Here is a 21314-nt window from a genome sequence, read left to right on the forward strand (position 1 = left end):
GGGAGCGTCTGTAATCCCTTTAAAAACATTTTCCAGCAAAAGGAAAAATGTGTTTTTTGTTCATGAAAAATAATGACGTTATCGCATTAATTATAGACAAAATAATATCTTATCTGTTAAAAATGGCTCAATGAGTCAAGTTTCCCTTTAAGCACCGATACAAATATTAACACCTGCTCTTGCAGGTATGTTATTGTAGGTGATTCAAGTAGTTTACAGGGTAAACCAACAGATTAGGTGACGTGGCCTGCCACTGTTTGTGCACCTTCATTCATTATCTGTTTTGAGTGGATATGATGCCGAAATAATTAAAATTGCTATCTTGTAATCTGATTTATACTTTGTAAGTACAGAGAGAATGAACACACACATACACACCCAGACAATCAGTTTGCCGCTTATCAGCATGTTATCCTGCGTCTGGTGATTCACTACATTAGCTGCCTCATCCAGAACCAGCGGGAGAGAATGAGGGGTCTCGAAGGGCAACTCATAGGGGCCCCGGCTCTAATAATAGAGCGCAAATCTCAGGCATTACTGCTCTGACAGGACAGTGTGTCATCGTTGCCGCACAACTCAGGCCAAGTGGTGAGGCTTCAGGTTAACGTGTGCTGTTTATTGAGAGGCAGAGTTTAAATGAATGGATGTGAACTTGCTGCTAAAGGATTGGGAATGGCTAAGCAAAACACGACAACGACAGCTAAAAAAAAAAAAAAATGCTAAGACTGCTGTGCACTTGTATTGTTGAAACAGTGCACCATTGGGACTGACCTTCCATATCCGCCTAAGCAGGAAAGCCTCATTGGTTTCAATGATGGCGAGCCATAATCGCATTTGGGCGTCCCATTGATTTTAATTTCATAGTAAATGGCAGGTAACAAACCGCGGGGCCACTGAGCAGAGCAGGCCTGTGATAAACAGCTAAAGAAGTTCATCCACTGCACTGAACTACAGCTTGGCAACAGAAAAATCAACACTAATCGGATGAGAGGCAGCAAAACAAATTCTGCTGTTGTGCTTTCAACGCGGAACTCCTGGGAGGAGAGAACAGAGGTGAGAGGAGAGGAACGTGTGATAGGAAGAGGGATAAAGGTAGAAAGAAAAGTGCAGATGAAGTAAGAAAATATAAATGGGCAACGGCGGGAAGATGAAAGAGAAAAAATGAAGGGATGAGATCAAGCGGCTCTGCTTGGTTTCCCCCTTTCCTTTTGGATGATGCTTGCGCATAATTGACTAATGAACAACAGGGGAATTGCAGTGGATTTGCAAATTGCTACAAATCACATTCATTACTGATTTTCCAAAACATACCATCTTTTTCCCGTAATGATAGAGCTTTGGTTTCTTTCTATCTAGCACACATTTCCAGGTTTATTCCTTTGAGAATTGTAAGGCAACACATAATTAATGGCTATGAATAACAGCTTAAAATGTAAAACAAGCCCTAAATAGGTTTTTATATCTGGAATATAATATGACCTGTAATACTCAAATGCAAGAGATGTTCTTAAAAAGTAATAATCAGTGGCATGCGAAACAATCAATGGCCAAGTACAGTTCTGTTCTATTTAACTCATTTGCCCCCCAAAAAAATGTATAAACATGTTCTATTTTAAATGTTTTAAGTGTCCCAAAGACGTATTTGTAAGTTTTTAATGCTATTTTTAATTTATGCTATAGCATACAGAAGGCTTTGATGCGGCCTCTCAACTGCAAAGAACGGTTGAAGAAATGATAGTAATGACACAAGCGGCCAGCAGGTGGCAGCAGAGTATAACAGATCAACCAGGGCTATGTTGAAAAAAAAGAAGCTCATTTACTCACAATTCTAAATAGATTTGTGAATAATGATGAAACCTAGCTATAATCTAATTCTAATTGCTGCAAAACGGAAACAGATAGAAATATTTTTTTTTTTTTCCTGATGAAATAAAAGACGCTAATCTTTCCTTTGGTACGTTCCATGTTTTTATAGCGATAGAACACAATGGGCCTTGCAAAATCAGTCAAGTAAAATAGTGAATGAGATTGCTTCAGTGAAAATGGCTGGGATTGAATGAGTTAATGTTTAAGTACAATACTGTATATATTTAGTATATTTGCATTTAATCATAAAAAAACTGTTTTAAATGCAAAATTTTATTGTGGTTCAATATTTAACTTTGCAGTACATTTTAATTGAATCTTTAAGTTTTTTAGTTTATTTTTACTTTCCTTACAGCGGCTTGTACGCCTACTTCGCTATGTACAGTATTTACTATTTCATAGGGGTATAACAAAAAACAGTTTGAACTGGAAAATCAATTTGAAAAGATTTGAAAAAGCGTGAGTATATCAAATCGAACCGAATCGTTCCACTTTGAAATATATCGAGATATGTATTGAATCATCTTTTATTAGAGATATCTTAGAAGGAAATGTCACATTTACAGTACTAAATTGTTCATTCAAATGTAAGTAAAATGACAATGAAAAAGTCATCAATCATACTCTCTAAAACTGAGCCGTACCATATTGAATCGAATCGTAATCCACTAAATTGAATCGTTCTATTTTCAAATCGAACCATCCTTGAATCGCTTTGCATCCCACGTATCAAAAACCGCATCGAATTGTCTTTTGTGGAGGGATGCGCACCACTCGTATTTTAATGTTGGTCATGATCGTGGTACAGCACTTAGAATGTACTGTACAGCATTATTTTTTAAGTACTGTAGTACTTGGTATTAAAAGCTAGCGAACTACTGCTATCAAGTACTGTATAAAAAAAGTCATTGTTAGGGCATTAAAAAAGTACTGAGACTGCAGTCAAATTTATTTAAACATACATCGAGTTAAGTAGGCTAAAAATGAATTACAGGTAACGTGTTTTTCTTTATGCAAATATGTCACAAATGAAATACAATTGTTGAGCCAAAGAGCTAGTGTTTTATTTTTTGTTTTGGTAGGCTGCTTTTTGTTTAATTAACTCTTTGACTGCCAGACGTTTTCAGAAAAGGGATGCCGTGGGTGCCAGCCGATTTAAGCATTTTTGACTGATCTTTCAAGGTCCATAGAAAATTATGTGTTTGGACTATGGAAACACACATACTACCAAATGAAAGATTGGACTCTCATCTTTCATCAGAACAAAAAGTTTGTTTCTACCTTATTCCGTTTTTCAGTAATCAACAATAGAAAATGGTTAGTTTCACCTCTGTTTTGAAAAAAAAAAAAAAACGTCTTTTAACGTCTTTGGCACTCCTCCATAGGATTTTACTAAACGTTATTTAACGTTTTTGGCAGTCAAAGAGTTAAAAGTAGTTCTTCAATGGTCTTCCTAATTCCGGAAGACTAAATACATACAGTAAATAATCAAAAAATGGGATTCGTTCCCATTGTATCTCCTTGTTTTATCTTCCCCCTCACTGTTTTACTTTCAGTAACCTACATCCCATGTCTCTCCTCTCCTCAGTAAAAAAGCCAGATCAACAGAAACGTCACATCCAGGATAAGCGCTTACTTTCTTTGCTATAATTGAAGTGCCTTCCTACCTTAGCGTCTGACAGCTCCTTTTGACAAGTGATGCGTTTTCTGAAAGCGAATCCGCTTTCTTGGGCTCTGAGTGCTATAGACAGCAGAGATCAGTGAGGGTCAAACTGAATGCTGGTCTCCGCGCTGACTTACTGCTGCCTCTTGCCATCGCCCAGCATGCCATTCATTTTTATCATTAAGCTAGTCTTCTTCCCCAGGCTGATGTGGTCTTTGTGTGTTCTTGGCTTCAACTGCAGCCAACTCGTGCTTTACTAGAAGAGATTAGTGACAGTCCAGCACATACTGTAAATAAGAAGAGCAGACCTCGTCGTCAGCAGCAAAATGACAGCTTTAAGTCTTTTGTCGAAATGTTTAAGGCCACAGTGATGGCTATAATTGTATTAAAAAATGCATCATATTACAGTATATACGCCACAAGAGGAGTCATGTTGATGAGCCAACAGATTATTAGGGCTTAAAGCATCCGGTAAATGAAATGACCTAAATATGGGGTGTCCAAACATTTCCCTTTGAGGGCTGCATACAGAAAGATAAAAGGGTGCAACAATGGCTACTCCGACATTGCCCGAACATGTTAAAAGCAGCAAGTAGAGCAATAATGTAGACTATAATAATAATTAATTATTTGGCATTTTTTAACACCTTGTAAAGAGACAGAAGGTAGAGGAAAATTTTGCTTCTGAAACAGATTTTTTAAATTCATGAGACATCATAAAGAGAAATGTTGCTACTATTTTAGTTGTAAGTAGTTTCTTTGAATATATAGAAAAGCTTAATAAGTCAAATTCATTACTTGTACTAGAGAATTGTTGAACCAATTTAAGATTACACAGAGAATTGTTAACCAACTTAATAAAAGTGCTTCAGGTGGTACCACACGATTGAATTAAGTCCAAAGTTTTATAAATGAATCAAATTAATCCAACTTGAATATATTAAGTTTAATTAATTATGAGTTCATTAAACTTAACATAGTCACCAGCCGGCGAGTGAACCTTCACTTGCTTCTTTGACCACTCCACAACAATCAGTCATCATCACTAAAACCCCCACACATCGAGACAGAACTTTCCTTTCTTTTCATTGGTCCTTCCTCGGGTCTCCTGACGGCCTCACGACTCTGGCTGGAAGTGTTCGGTTTAGGTGAACGGTATGGGATTTTTTAATAAGTTTTAGGTGAACTAATGAATACACACACACTCGCACATACACATACAAAAAAACAAAAAATAAATAAAAAAAGAGAGCAATGATTATGACATGTCAAATCGGTAAAATTACCGAATGAACAATAGCTGAGCTCTCCAGAGAGAGAAAAAAAGAAAAAGAGATAGAATAAAAATACAAATCAAGTACTGGAAATGTTCCTAAATGTTACTCCCTCTGCCACTTTCCCACTCAAATTGTGTGTGGATGATATTAAGAAGAACAGATTTCCCAAACAGGAAATGAAATGGCTTGTTAGCGGAGGGAAGCAAGTCAGGGAAAGACAGAGATCAGAGACAACAGCCCAGTTTGCATGAACCATAAACCCGCCAGCCAGCATTGGTCTGCATAAACCCACACATAGGTCACGTCTGCTTGCCTTCATTAGTTTTTACTGGCAGTTTCATGCTTGAACAATATTGGCCAGAGTGGAGGATTGTTCCATGTCAAACCAATTTAGGCGATCTTGGTAAGGGTTTGTTGCTGAGGCTAAAAAGATGCTGGCACTGAGGGGAGAGGTGTTACCGTATTTAAATCAAGATGAGAACGGGGCATGCGAAGTCACGCTCCACAAATCAAGACATTTGTATCTCAGATATTTTGTTTTCAGTAGACAGTTGGTGAGATGGGCTTTGAGTCGTGCCAGTAAACATTCTGCTCCAGCAGGGAAATACCCCAAAGAAATCCAAAGTGCAGTGGCAAATCGGGGGGGGGGGGGGGGGGGGACCTTCATTGCAGTGCCTCTTCCCTTGTGCTTTATCGTCTGTGTAGAGTTGACACTGAAATATGGCTTGTCAGTGTATTTTCTTTGGGCGGTGGACCGTAGCCATGTTTAACTCAACTAAGATATATTGCATTTTGATCAAATGCTTGAAAAGTGGCACAACCGATCTGTGCTTATTTGAACTGTAATGCTGAATACACAAATCAGATGGGGCGTTGTAATGACACACACACACACACACACACACACACACACACACACACACACACACACACATACCTGTTTATATGGTATAGACTGACAAATTTCAGAAACAGGCCCGGTGGTGATTTAAGTTGACACACCTTTTAAAAGGGTTTAGAATGATGGGAGTAAGGCTAAATCACTTCAAAAAAATTGAGAAGAATTTAGCACCCTTCAGAGCTTAGAAAAGAGGTTAACAACCTGAGATATCAGACCTGACAAAATGGTGGTTTGGGACGACACTTGAATTGTGGTTTACAAGGACAAAACAGGATTAAGGTGACTTTAAAGGGACAAGGTAGTCACGCCCCCCACCACCCAAAATTAACATAAATACACCACCTGACACCACTATGCATTAGGTGAACAGAACCAAAAGAGAGCAATTGGATATAGATGGATGATGAATTCACCCCTGTAAGTGTTTCTTCATGACTAATACAAAAAATACGACAGTAATGAGCATCAACATTATTGAGACTTTAAAAAGACAATTACCTCACATTTGCAGCCACACAAATTAAGACGCAACTGCACAAAGAATGTAGGAAAGTGTCTATTTAATGACACAGGCTCCTTTAAACCTCAGAAATTAGCAACCCCACACTTACCAAGCTGTAATATCACAAACGTAAAAACATACAAACGCAATCTAAATTAAAGTAAACACAGATGTTTTATTAACAAGTATGACTGGTCTAGACACTGTACACTGTTTTCTACAAAGTCCTTTCTAATCAAGGTGTTCCGAGCCACTACGCACTACGTGTTGGTGTGCCATTTTTATCCTACTGAAAATTCAGAGCCTTGTAGTTTAATATTCCAATATAGAGTTTATAGTAGTAGTGATAGACAGTGCCGACACCATACTGATTATTTGTAGTCAAAGAGGCCAATAACCACATTTGGAGCTGATATTCATTTGTAGCAAAAGAAAAAAATGGGGTCAAAATTAATATTTTTTTAAATGTTGAAATGCTATTAAGCATGTTTATAACTTTCAAATTTGTTAAAGGCTTTTAGTTTAATTTTAAACATTAAGTTTTAAAACAAATTGGTCTATTTGCTAACAAAAAGTGCTGGGTGCTGCCAGGGTCATTAGCTTGTGTTAAGGTCAATTGAAAATTAGGCAAGTAAATGGGGTATATGCCACGGGGAAAGCGGGACTTGCAACTTCCGTAAGTCACACACCTACGCTGATACCAGTTATTGTAGCGCCATATAGGCCGTGCCCCATACTCGCACTTCCACCCTTATGTTGCAACAGTAACCAGAAACAGCGTGTGTGTGACCTACAGAAGTCGTAAGTCCCACCTCCTTTGTGGCATATACTTCAGATCTCCCTTAAGATTTTTGTTTTAATTTCTAAGAGAAAAAGTGCAGGGAGTTCTTAGTGTCTGAAGCATTAAGTGAAAATATAATTAAATACATAAATAAAAAGTTCCCTGAATTTAGTTTTAAATGAAACTCTCATGCTGGTATCTCACTGAGTGATGAATGCTTGGGTAAATAGCAAATTTGTTTTTTTTTTGTCACGGTTCATAAAAGGTTTCAGAAGATGCTTGCAAAAAGTGAAAAACTGTCTGAACATGTTAAAAAAAAACTTTGCGACAGGAAAAACTGACAAGTGAAAACTGAACATTTCTGCAACCTTTTATGAATCCCGACAAAAACTCCAAATTCTCTATGTTCGCAAGCATTCGTTGCTCAGTGAGATACCAGCAAATAGGTTTACCGTCTCTTCTGGGCCTGCCTTTTGGCTGTGGTTATTCGGTTTCTCACAAAGTCTCTAATATTCTGTACAGTCCGTTGTGACAGCACAGGGTCCTCTGCCCGCTTACACTGGCTGCATTCAACTTTGGAGGCAAGTTTTCCTTTTTTTATGTGGCTTCCAAAATGTCGCATCACTGCAGCGACCTCGGCTTTGCTCCACATTTTCTTTGGCTGTCTCCTTGCCTCACTTTCTTGATCAGCATCGTCTTTTCCTGAGAGGACTGTAAGTAAACAAAACAAAAAATACATATATATATATATATATATATTTACAGATACTTGAACAATCAGAAGGTAAGTCTAACTAATGTCACAGATTATTTGTCAATTACAGTGGCTGCAACACAAAAACAGGAAGTAGATAGTACTCTCCACAGCCATTATTTATGGCCTAATGCAGGCTATTGTGTGGCTGCAGGATGGCAAAAGAAAAGACCATTACCGACTGCATCTAGTCTTAAGCAGTTACGTGACTTTATTTTATGTTTTTTTTTAGCTCATTTCATTGCTCAGGAGGCCTTACATCATTGCATATTTTCATAACATAATCCAAAGATCCTAAAGCTTGTCTTACCGCCAGTTGAAGGGACTGTGTCTCCTACTGTAGACGTCACATGTGACAGCTTATCTGGTAAAAACAAAAACGACGTGTGAAAATTGTCTCATCAACAAATACTGATACCGGGCGGCCTTTGTTGCCCCGTCTGCTGAGAGAAAATTTGTAAAGTAGACAGAGAACCTACCTTGGCCACCAGAGTTCTGTTCCTGCTCAAGGATCATAGAGTCTGAGGCTGGATCCAGGTCTTTGCCATCTTCACAAAGTGGTCCTCCGACCTCTGTGCCGCTGCCCTCTGAGTCACTGCCTTCATTATTTTCATTCTCACTGAATGATAAGTTACCTAGAAAAAGATAGTCATAATAAAAGATCAGTGAGGCATCAGACCCCAAGGCATCAAGTTTTAGAATTGGCCAGAAGTACAGCTGTAACAGATGCAAGATGGAAAGGATGCCACATCTAGTAGTAGGGGTGAGAACGATAATTGTTTTTTTTTCATGCATCAATCGTCGTATTAAAAAGATTCTGCTTCGATTCAGAGTTACCGATACTAAAAATAGATTTTTAAAGTTTACATAAAAATAAAAAGCCACTGTTGTCTTCTGCATATTGCACTGGGAGAAGTTAAACATTTGTTACAGCAAACGCTGCCATTGGCACTTTTTGAAATGTGTGTTGACACACTATTGTAAACCAGGTTGCCTTGCCACTTTAATAAAAGTCAGTATGAAATATAAATCTTTGCTCTTCCTTGAGTTCTGCAATTGTTTTAAAAATACAAATGTACTAATGATGCATCGGAAGTGAATCAAATCTTGAGGTACCCATATTTTCCCACCCCTACTAAACATGATCATCTGACATTCTGAACACTCACCTTCAATTTCAATTTCAGCATAGTTTTTCGGTGTTGCTTCCTCCATCAAGCTACTAAAAGCACTGTCAGCAGTCTTCTGAAGGTACTGGTGAAGTACCTGGATATCCTCTGTAAAGGGCAGTGTTGTTGGCTTATTATACTTGGCACTGCTCAATGTGCTCAGAGCTTTGTTGGAAATCAACTCACACCACTTGGAGGTATATAGTTTCCTAAATGTTTCAGTTGCCTTCATCAGTGCTGCATCTTCTGCCATTAGTGCACGACAATGAATGATGTCGCAGATTTTGTTTAGTGTGTGCCCCAATTTCAAAGCCAGGCTTGGTGTATGGTAGGAGAGGCTTTCTTCGTCAAATCCAGCAACTTGCTTCACTGCTTGAACAACTGTTTGAGAGTTTGAGGGCTTTATGGCTTCCTCCAGGCTGTGTACAGAGTAGTTTGCTCGCAGACATACCAGCAGTCGTCCCACTTCTCGGAGCTTTTGTCGAATATGTTTGTACTTTGTGGGATCTTGACCATGTTTATTGTACAGGGACTGGGCCAAATGAACAATAGATAGGTCATTTCGTACAGCAAGGCCAATGTCATCCGTCTTCATTGTGCTAAGAAGCTTCCACATTCCACTCGAGAAGTGTTGACTGAATACGGTATCTTGGGCTGTAGCAAAACACAGAACTCTGGCACTTCCAGCTTGTTTATCCAGATTGCGATTTTCTGGCCTTAACGAACATCTTCGGACATGTCTCCACAGTTCTTTGCGTGCGTATAAGCCCTGGCAGTGCATACAATGCACAAAGTTTCCAGCCACTGCAGTAGATTTTAGCACCCTTTTCACTTTTAATTGTCCATTTTCACCTTGGAGTATGGCAATGTTATGATGAAAGTTTCCTCTGTTTCGCATTTTTTCAAACAAAGTCTTGCGCTCCTGAGAGTGACCAGGGAGGTAAAATGCATATGAAACTTCTGGGTGAGACATGTGTACTTTCAGGTGGCGAGTCAGTCTGCTTTGTGGCTTACCACAAACAAAACAGTCATTTCTATTGGTCAAATTGAGATGTTCTAGAGATTTTTTATCTTTGTTCTTCACATGCTTATTTGATGAGTCTTTGCTAGAAATTTCTGAATCTGACGTTTCGCCAGCAATGACATCTGTGAGCAAACATTTTGATGTGCCAGCGTCATTTGGAAAATGTGTGTCCAAACTGTTAGAGTTGTTAGTGGGTAAGGCTGGTATTCCTTCCTTCTGTCGTACTTTAGACTGATGAGGCACCAAAGTCATGCTTGAATCTGAATCCTCATCTGAATCAGGGACATATTTGCTTCCAGAGTTCTGCTCCTCATCCGAGTCTAATATTTCATCCTCTGCTTTCTTTCGTCTGTAGCAGGACAGATGCCAGACTCTTGAACATGCTGTGAACAGAGTTAGAAAATGTTGGGTCAAACAAACAGTGCCAGTTACAGTTTCAACATAACTTCTTTAAACAATTTTCTTCTCTGTACCAATCAGTGCTGTATTTTATATTGTGTAAGAAGAGTTGCCAGTAATCCACAATGCAGACAACTGTTCGGTGGCCAATGGCATCATTTGTTTGGTTTCTGGCTGTATCGTCTAAATTTGGACTCAAAGCAATGCTATCAATATATGGTTTACCTTTGCATCTGTATCCAGTCCATGTAAAAGAAGATATATGTCCCAAGCATAGAACACACTTGTCAAAGGGTGACAGTGTTGAGACCTCAAGAAGGTGTTTCCAACAGTCCTGGGGGGGGGGGGGGGGGGTATTTATTTAAAAAGTGTTAGCAAAATATTTAATAAGCATATGGGATTGCTAGCAGAAAAAAAACTTAGATGAACAAATATGTACAAACTCTGACTTCAATTATCAAGCATCCAATGAAGTTTCTCAGAGCACAAAAATATTGCTGATGACTTGACATGCACAGGAAACAATTGTTGACCGTTAACTGTAATTGTACTTTTAATTACACTCATTAAAGAAGAAGTAATTTACCTTTTGAGAACTGGTCTGAGGCTCAAGTGCTGGACTAAGGTCACCCTGGCACAAGGTCAACGTGGAGTCACTTGTCTCCATCATGCACTGAAAAAAAAAATACAGAGAAAATACACACAGGAGTAATCAGACTGTTTAATTACTACAAATTCACTGAAGTTGCAGAAATATGCATGACTTTGACAGTTTTTAATTGCCAGATGGCGTTGAAATTTATTTAACAACCATATATACCTGTTCAATACCTTCAACCTCTAATGGTTGGGTGGACCTCTCTGTGTCGGTATGCTGCAAAAGAGACAGGAAGGAAACATTAAACATAGACATACCTTCATAAAGACAACGCTTTACATCACATTGCTGATTCAGAGTGATGCAGGATCAAGAAACATTGAGTTTATGTTAGGTAATTTCAAAAACAACAGCCTACCAATTATATTGATATACTGTATGTATAGTGATTCAACTCCACAGAAAGGTGACATTGGGTGACTGTAAGACTTAAAGATACAATGAGGTTAAATGTCCCTCTAAACCATGAGATTATGTGAACACACACACACACACAAGTAGGTGAGTGCGACAACTTCTACAGCAAATGCTTTCTCGGCGAAAGTCAGTGTATGCCAGTGTCAGTCTATGCCATACTTGGTCACAACACACACACACACACACATTCAAACCTATGGATGAGGTTGTGACTTAAAACTTGAAAATACTATCACGAAATGTGTCAGTCCAATACACAATAAATCTAGGTGATAACACACACAAACACTCGGTCTATTCAAAATATTATCAAGCCTTCAAAAAGTTTCTCTGTACAACAAAATATTACTGGTAACTTGATAGAGCACTGCAAACAATTACTGTAGTTGGATGCTAAATGACACTCATTAATGATGAAGTAATTTACCTTTTGAGAATTGTTGAGTGGCTCACGACGTACTGGACTCAGGTCACTCTGGCTCAAACTCATTGAAGAGTGCCTTGTCTCCATCATACACTGAAAGAGAAAAATAAAAAGACAATACACACAGGTGCCATCAGACTGTTTGATTACAAATTTGTTTCAAGTTGCAGAAATATGCATGAGCGGTAAACTTTGTCGGTTTTTAATTGCCAGATGGCATTGATATCCATTTAACAACCACATGTACCTGTTCAATATCTTCAACCTCTGAGGGTTGGGTTGACCTCTCTGCATCAGAATGCTGCAAAAGAGACAGGAAGGAACATTAAACATAGACATACCTTCATTGAGACAACGCTTTACATTACGTTGCTGATTCAGAGTGATGCAGGATCAAGAAACACAGAGTTTATGTTAGGTCATTTAAACAACAGCCTACCAAGTATATTTATATACTGTATGTACAGGTATAGTGATTCAACTCCACAGAAAGGTGACATTGGGTGACTATAAGACTTAAAGATACAATGAGGTTAAATGTCCCTCTAAACCATGAGATTATGTGAACACACACACACACAAGTAGGTGAGTGCGACAACTTCTACAGCAAATGCTTTCTCGGCGAAAGTCAGTGTATGCCAGTGTCAGTCTATGCCATACTTGGACACAACACACACACACACATTCAAACCTATGGATGAGGTTGTCACTTAAAACTTGAAAATACTATCATGAAATGTGTCAGTCCAATACACAATAAATCTAGGTGATAACACACACACACACACACACACTCGGTCTATTCAGAATATTATCAAGCCTTCAATAAGTTTCTCTGTACACCAAAATATTACTGGTAACTTGATAGAGCACTGCAAACAATTACTGTAGTTGGATGCTAAATGACACTCATTAGTGATAAAGTAATTTACCTTTTGAGAATTGTTGAGTGGCTCACGACGTACTGGACTCAGGTCACTCTGGCTCAAACTCATTGAGGAGTGCCTTGTCTCCATCATGCACTGAAAGAGAAAAATAAAAAGACAATACACACAGGTGCCATCAGACTGTTTGATTACAAATTTGTTTCAAGTTCCAGAAATATGCATGAGCGGTAAACTTTGACAGTTTTTAATTGCCAGATGGCATTGATATCCATTTAACAACCACATGTACCTGTTCAATATCTTCAACCTCTGAGGGTTGGGCTGACCTCTCTGCGTCAGAATGCTGCAAAAGAGACAGGAAGGAAACATTAAACATAGACATACCTTCATTGAGACAACGCTTTACATTACGTTGCTGATTCAGAGTGATGCAGGATCAAGAAACACAGAGTTTATGTTAGGTCATTTAAACAATAGCCTACCAAGTATATTTATATACTGTATGTATAGTGATTCAACTCCACAGAAAGGTGATATTGGGTGACTGTAAGACTTAAAGATACAATGAGGTTAAATGTCCCTCTAAACCATGAGATTATGTGAACACACACACACACAAGTAGGTGAGTGCGACAACTTCTACAGGAAATGCTTTCTCGGCGAAAGTCAGTGTATGCCAGTGTCAGTCTATGCCATACTTGGACACAACACACACACACACATTCAAACCTATGGATGAGGTTGTGACTTAAAACTTGAAAATACTATCACGAAATGTGTCAGTCCAATACACAATAAATCTGGGTGATAACACACGCACACATACACTCGGTCCATTCAAAATATTATCAAGCCTTCAATAAGTTTCTCTGTACACCAAAATATTACTGGTAACTTGATAGAGCACTGCAAACAATTACTGTAGTTGGATGCTAAATGACACTCATTAGTGATAAAGTAATTTACCTTTTGAGAACTATTGTGCGGTGGACTCAGGTCATTCTGGCTCAAACTCATTGAGGAGTGCCTTGTCTCCATCATGCACTGAAAGAGAAAAATACAGAGACAATACACACAGAAATGATGTTTGATTACAAATTCACTGAAAGTGCAGAAATATGCATACAGTTTTTAACTGCCAGATGGCGTTGAAATCTATTGAACAACTACATGTACCTGTTCAATGTGTTCAACTCTGGAGGTTTGGGCAGACTTCTCTGCGTCAGAATGCTGCAAAAGAGACAGGAAGGAAACATTTAACACAGACATGTATGTATGAGTGGTAAACTTTGTCTGTTTTTTAAGAGTTAAAGATGGCGTTAAAATCCATTCACGTTGTGTACTTTTAATAGGGTTGTCAAAAGTATCAATACTTTTCAAACACGTCGTATCCGGATACAATATCTCTTTGTAATGGTATCAATACTATCGATACATGGTAGCGTTCCTGCAGCGTCAGCCGTGCACACTCCACTAGCATCGCTGCCTCGGAAGACAGGCTCCCGCACCCAGGAGAGCCCACACTGCAACCTTGCTTGTTCAGCTATGTTTTACAGCTGCTTAGTATGACCAGTGTGGTGGCAGGAGGGCTAAACGTGCCAGTTTTGGTGGACAAGAAAAAGCCAGATGCCTTGTTGTTTTGTTATTAGCCGTTAGCTGGCTACCGCGGTTAGACTTATGCTCAGTAAGTGACTGTTGTTTTATTATTAGCCATTAGCCGCGGCCTCATGGTTAGCTTAGTGTGCTCGTGCATTGCTGCTTCAAGTTGTGCCTCATTTTTAGTAAATTCAGGGCTCATTTGCAAGCCAAGAAGGGCACAGGAGCACATTGACATGCTTGTCTTTAAAAAACAAAACAAAAAAAAACTTCCAACCGCAAAGAAAATTAAGACCAGTGATACGACAGGCTCAGACAGTCATTCGTAGAATAAAGTGGCATTTTTTAATATGGCGTATTCTTTCATTTGTTTAAATTATTTATTTGCATGTGAAAAAATGATTGTCTTAATTATTTTTGTTATTTTAGGATTAGTATATCTTTTGGTATGGTATTGAAAGGTATTAAGCATCAAGTATTTTCCTGGGTATCGATATTGAGTTTGAAATTTTAGTATTGTGACAACCCTAACCTGTACATAGCGTATGGACTGTAAAAGAGCACTAAAATAGTGTACATGATTTACCTCTTGAAAAGATTTCAGAGCATCTGTGGGCGCTGTAGATGTAGTTTCCTCCACGGTGAGCTTGGATGTGGATGTGTTTTGTTGGCCAGATTCCTGAGGTTTAAATTGACAAACATCATGAGTTTAATTCAGTCAATACAGATTTTCAGATCACTAACCACTCATCACATTCTGATATGATTACCTTGCTTCTCCATGGCCAGTCAGAGTCACCATAATTATATGTAATCTCCTCTCCTGGGTCAATGTCCCGTGTCGCAAATAAACACAGATGGGGCTTTCCTTGCACATTTAAATACTTCATTGTGGCATTTGGGTTGATGTGGTCATCATTGACCAGTCTTCCTAGTGACCCATCCTCTGTTGCTGCATCAACACTTCAAATAGAAAACCAATTATTAATATTATATAGTTAGAACTCGGTAGTGTTGATTTTCTTGATTTAAGATCCCATTCGGGTTTTGACTCAAAGCTAATGAGTCTAAACAAATTATGGACTTTTAATATGGACTAATTAAATGGAGCATGGACTTAATACGCACCAGCAAGTTCTTCCGTCAAAGTGAAACTCAAACATGAATGCTTTCATTTTGTCATGGTACAATCTCTGTCTCCTCTCACATTCTTGTTTGCTTAGAAGTGCACCATGATATTCTAGCAGGAAGTTTCCTTTTTCAAAAGAAGCACAAGCAAAGACCCCTCTCCCTAGTAATGACAAAAATAATAATGAAGTCAGGTGGAAGATTCACTTTTTAGTTAACTGTTATTGTTAGATGTATCTTACCTTTGAATTTACTGATGTATTTCACATCAAGTCCATGTTTGTCTCTTCCGGTATCGATATAAAGCATTGCTTCTTTTTTTGGATTCAAACACCTTTGCCTTGGCATGTTTTTCTTTTTTAAATCAAGAGCCTCTGTACCCAAAGAAAAAGTAAATATTCAAAAAATTAAATGATTGTTATAAACAATAATATAAACATCTCATATTTTAAAATCAAAATAATCCTCACAAATCAAACTACAACGATCCAAAGTCTAATGCTTTTCAATGAGAGATGACGTCACCTCGGAATTGTCAATACGTGAAAATGCTCAAGCTCGCTCATTAATTAAGTAACAGATGGCCAAAGATAAATACAAACGTTAGAGAAAAGGCAGTGGACATTTTCCTGCTAGCGGTTTTTTGCCGGCGCAGAATTCGTAGGCCTACTTGTAGTTCTTGCGCGACTCACGGCAAGATAGCTGTTAAAGGCGAGACCGGCAACTCTTCTGCTGGCGCTATTTTGCCGGCGCAGAATTAGTACTTGTAGTTCTCTCGCGTTTCACAGCAAAATATAGTACTGAGAGGCTACCGGCAACTCTCCTGCTAGCGCTATTTTGCCGACACAGAATTCAAACTTGTATAGTTCTCGCGCGGTTCACGGCAAACTAACGCTACGTGAACTTTTAAAACACGGCAAAATATCCGCTTCGTAGACAAAATGAATCCATCCATCCTTAGTCCCAACCGCCTGTCCTAATATGAGATAATTATTATGGTGGAGCAACCGTCACGTACGTGTTTAAATTAGATATCTGAATAACCAGCAACAACCGAACGAGGCATCTACGTAAACGAATTAAAAAGTTTTCATTTTCTATCATGAAACCTTTCTAAAACAGCGTAAAAAGTTGCACTGCCTTGATGAAATTACCTCACCGCAACAAAAATAACCGTGTTCTCATTAAATTGGGTTTATTTACAATGAATATATGCTTGTTACTTACTGTGCAGTTCTGCGTTGTGTTTGTCTGCATCCCACGTTGACGCATGACGCTTTCGCGGGAGATCCAGTGTACCTCACGCCCACATTACACGTCATGCCACCGCCCCCTTTGTGTGTACTTTTGTGTGTGTGTGTGAAAGTGCAATAACAAAAAACGGCCAGTAGGATGTCACACACACACACAAAATCTCAGACGAGGGGATTACACTGACAGATCAAAAAGTCATATTTATAAGATATTTAGAAATGAATTCATGCATAATTATTGTCCTAGCTGAGTAGTAGGCCCATATTTTTCTCTTTTTACAGAAAAAAACGTTTTTATAGACCCTAAAAAATTAAAAAACAAGTCTTGAATTAGGCCGACACTGCCTGTGTCGCTCTAAACACAAGTGTCAACTTTTCCCAGGTCAAATGTCAGATCATTTGTCGGTCTAAACCACATTAACAAACGCACACACACACACACACACACACACACACACACACACACACACACACACACACACACACACACACACACACACAAACACACTTTTGCACATTCCCCTCTGCCCCATGAATAGTTACTCCGGCTGGGCTGATGCTCGGAGAGCTTCGCCTCATCCAAGGTTAAGCATCCGCTGTTCTGTTCCACTCAGTTGCATAACCATAACAATTTAATGGCATGCTATTAGACAGCCATCACACTTAAAGCATCATGTTCACACCACAACCGCTGCCCGAGTCCCACAACGCAGAATGTTAGTTAAATCAGCTTTAAGTTCAAATCGTGCTGATTTAACACTGGAACTCATAGGGTAAATGAAAATTTCATACACAATAGGTAGCGGTGCTGTTCCCTAAAATATTTCTTTAACTTTAAATTTCCTAGTAACATTTCCACCTTAAACTTAACATACCAATAATGCTATGCTTTATCATTACATTAGAACTTCTTAAGTTGAACACAATCTGTTCATTGATGCTGCTTCTCCAAGGTACCATTGAACCCCTATGTACAAATAAGTACTGTTTATTTATGGTTATTAAAGTGACATAAATGGTCCAAACTGGCAAAGGGACAATTTCTGTACCTTTTGTTTACATGTTAAGATGCAAACAAGTGCCAATCCTATGTGAGTGCCTTTCGAAAGAGCCCACTCTTGTACGGAATGCAGGTTAAATAAATAAAAAGTAGTACTGTAGTAATAATCTAGATTACTTAATTTATTTGCTCCCAAAAACATACAAATACGTTCTATTTTAAATATTGCCATGGTCCGAAAAACATATTTTTCTGTGTTTTTTTTTATGCTAGAGCATACAGAAGGCTTTGATGCGGCCTCCAAACTGGAGAGAAAGCTTAAAGTAATAGTAGTTATTACAAAAACGACCAGCAGGTGGCAGCAGAGTATAAGAGATCAACCAGGGCCATGTTGCAACAAGCTGTTTTCCCGTTTTAAACAGATTTGTGAATAATGATGAAACTTAGCTATATTCTAATGCTAATTGCTGCGAAACGGAAACAGATACAAATGTACTTTTTTTGCTGATGAAAGAAGAGACTCATCTTTCTTTAGGGAGGTTCTATGATTTTATAGCAATAGAACAGAATATTCTGTGGGCCTTGCAAAATCTGGTAAAATCCAGTAAAACAGCCGGGAGCAAAGGGGGTTGCTTCAGTAAAAATGGCGGGGAGTGAATGAGTTATGGACAACTAGATGCACTTTAAACTGTCAACAGTTCTTCTGAAGCAAGAAAGAAAACAAATTGTCTTTTTGGCCGCTCTTTGTGGCATGCAATGTTGAACTTCTTCCTTCATAAGGTCATTAATAATAATCATTTAAGTATGTTTATGTTGCTCGTGTTTCGTTGAATGTGTGTCTTAATTAACTGTCACATTAAATCTTCCCAATCGGAAACTAATCACCAATTGGGGGTTGGGTGGGTGATGACGGACATTTCCAATGAGGATGTAAACGAGTAGTGAATCATTATTTCAAGAATTAAAATTTACTCAATTGACTCATGAAATAAAATTGGATTGTTTTTCCTGTCACAATATGTTGCTGGCATAGATAGATGGAAACAGAAACATTTGTAAATAAATAATAATGTTCTGAAAAATTTAAAATAAAATCCCTAATGATCTTGCAATCACTGCTCTACGTGTAGACTCAGTACTTCAACTTACTGACATGTGACAAAGCTACAGTGGTTTGTTTATTTGGATGTATTTAACCCGAGCCCTAGTTTTGGCCACAACAGCAAAACCCCAAAGCAAAGTGAGTCACTTGTGATTTATTTCATATTTCCATTTGATTGGGGACTGTTGTGGGGCAATCAGGCACTCTGCGCTGCGGTGCGGCTGAGCTGTTTACATAGCACCGCTGGAGACATGTTGACATTGAGGAGGGCTGAGATGAATGGCGGAGCCACTCTCAAGGTCTGGACTGCATTTAGATCTTATTGCCCGTTGTTAGGGATGACAAGTCAACACGGGGAATAAAATGAGTGAGGGTGGGGGGCGGGCGGTGTGGGGGGCTCGGTTTCACAGAATGGGCATAAAAGAAAGAGGAAATTAGATTGAGCTGGAACAAAGAGGCGAGCAAGTGGGGAGTGTTGTCGTTCATTTTGTTGTGAGGTTTGCGGTTATTCTGGTTATTTGCCAGTACTAAGGTCGACTAAAGGATTCACATAATATTTAATTGAAAGGCACCATGAATGTCTCGGGCAAAATTATTACTATTAACTCATTCACTCCCATCCATTTTCACTGCAGCAACCCCCTTCACTCCCAACAGTTTTACTAGATTTTGACAGATTTTGCAAGGCCCACAAAATGTTGTGCTCTATTGCTATAAAAACATGGAACCTACCAAAAGAAAGATTAGAGTGTCTTTTTTCATCAAGAAAAAAAGTATATTTCTATCGGTTTCTGTTTTGCAGCAATTGGCATTAGAATATAGCTAAGTTTCATCAATCATCATTATTACAAACCTGTTTAACCTTGCCCTGGTTGATCTCTTATACTCTGCTGCCACCTGCTGGCCTTTTTTTTGTAATAACTACCATCGCTTAAAGCGACCTCTTCAGGTCAGAGGCTGCATCAAAGCCTTCTGTATGATCTAGCATAAAAAAACAACATTTAAAACAAACTTATAAATACGTTTTTGGGAGCATGGCAATATTGAAAATAGAACGTTTTCATATGTTACAAGGTTAAGGTGGAATTGATTGTTGATTAATTGTATCTTGAAGCAAGACGGAGTTCACTATAACCAGCAGGGATTGTGTTGGATCCATGTCATTGAGGTCCAATCATGATGGGAAATATAGCTTAAAATATTTTAAGAATGCAACAATCAAAAAATTTAATGGCCACCCCTTATAACCACTTTTACAAATTCACAGTAGCTGAAGGAGCAGGACATAAGGTTAACACGGTGTTTCCTGCAGCTGCAGTGCAAATTAGAAAGCCAGTTGACCGTAGCGTGTACCAAACTAAACGTGACAGTACCTAATGGGGTGTAACACAACTTGGCCGGGCAGTGAGATGAGAAGCATTCGTAATTACGTATGCCCTGACATCTCACACTCGCCAACTTCAACTCTTCTTTAGCAAAGCCATGTGTTTGTTTGATTTATTTTTTGATACAAGAGATGAATTAGGGAATTCAATGTTGACACAAAACTAATATTTAATAACATTTATTGAGCAGCAGTAGTGTTTCAATTAAGTTACCCGTGCACATTTTATCCGTACAAAGCCTTGACAGAACGTGACAAACATCAGGAACAAGGGATAGACCAATTATCGGCCCAGGCAGATATTTTGAGGAATATTGACATCGGCCTTTTTGAAGAATCATACAGCCTATAATACTTCAATTTAAAACTTTAGTAAACTATTTATTAAAATTTTCAATTAACGAGATGCTGCTGACCATGGTAACTCTTTACACGTTTTTTTTTTTTTTACATAAAACTAATAGCAGTGTAACGAAAAATGAATAATGTATCCATTTCTCTGTAAAGCGTCTTTGAATGTCTAGAAAAGTGCTATATAAATCCAATGCATTATTATTATTATTGTTATATATATATATTTTTTTTTTAAAGATGCAAGTGCATCGAATCTAACTGAATTGAATCATTCCACTTTAAAATATATCGAGATACGTATCGAATTGTCATTTATTGGAGATATCTTTGAAGTACATGGCAACATTTTGATGTCAATATTTGACCTTTTAGTGTACATGAATATCGGCTCCAAATATCGGTTAACGACCTCCTTGACTACTAACCAGAAAAAACATATCAGCCTATTTAATCCCCACCATTGCCCATAATACCGTGATAGAGTGTGAGAAAACTTAGCACGACTCGAAAATTACGAAAATTCTACGGCGCACCACATTTTGAACTGCCGTGGCTGTTTGGAACCTAAGTGTAAATGGCTGGCGTCGGGCCAAAACCTTGTAAATCACAATTTTGCAAATTTTATATTTAAAAAAAATATATATATATATATACTTCTGGTCAGTCTACACGTGGGTGCCATTTTTACAAATTATTGACCAGTCTTAAGTGTTCAAAATGGCTTGTTCTATTTGATGCAATGTTAATAGCTTAAAAAAAAAAAACGTCATTTTT

General features: G+C 38.3%; 2 protein-coding genes across 12 annotated transcripts in view; both read right to left on the reverse strand.

Annotated features, from left to right (window-relative positions):
* LOC144051954 (uncharacterized) overlaps positions 1-21314 on the reverse strand; it is a 114698-nt gene that overhangs the window by 75020 nt on the left and 18364 nt on the right. The window lies entirely within an intron of this gene.
* LOC144052257 (uncharacterized) lies at positions 6251-16888 on the reverse strand. Its single transcript, XM_077566181.1, has 17 exons — positions 15690-16888; positions 15448-15610; positions 15090-15282; positions 14906-14998; positions 13900-13953; positions 13690-13767; positions 13013-13066; positions 12769-12858; positions 12083-12136; positions 11839-11928; positions 11157-11210; positions 10923-11009; positions 10562-10670; positions 8914-10320; positions 8224-8379; positions 8055-8108; positions 6251-7701 (listed from the first exon to the last, which is right to left on the reverse strand). Exons 1-17 carry the CDS (start codon positions 15793-15795, stop codon positions 7439-7441), a joined length of 3105 nt encoding a protein of 1034 aa, XP_077422307.1. The 5' UTR covers positions 15796-16888; the 3' UTR covers positions 6251-7438.

Source organism: Vanacampus margaritifer, chromosome 5, assembly GCF_051991255.1.
Source record: "Vanacampus margaritifer isolate UIUO_Vmar chromosome 5, RoL_Vmar_1.0, whole genome shotgun sequence".
NCBI lineage: Eukaryota > Metazoa > Chordata > Actinopteri > Syngnathiformes > Syngnathidae > Vanacampus > Vanacampus margaritifer.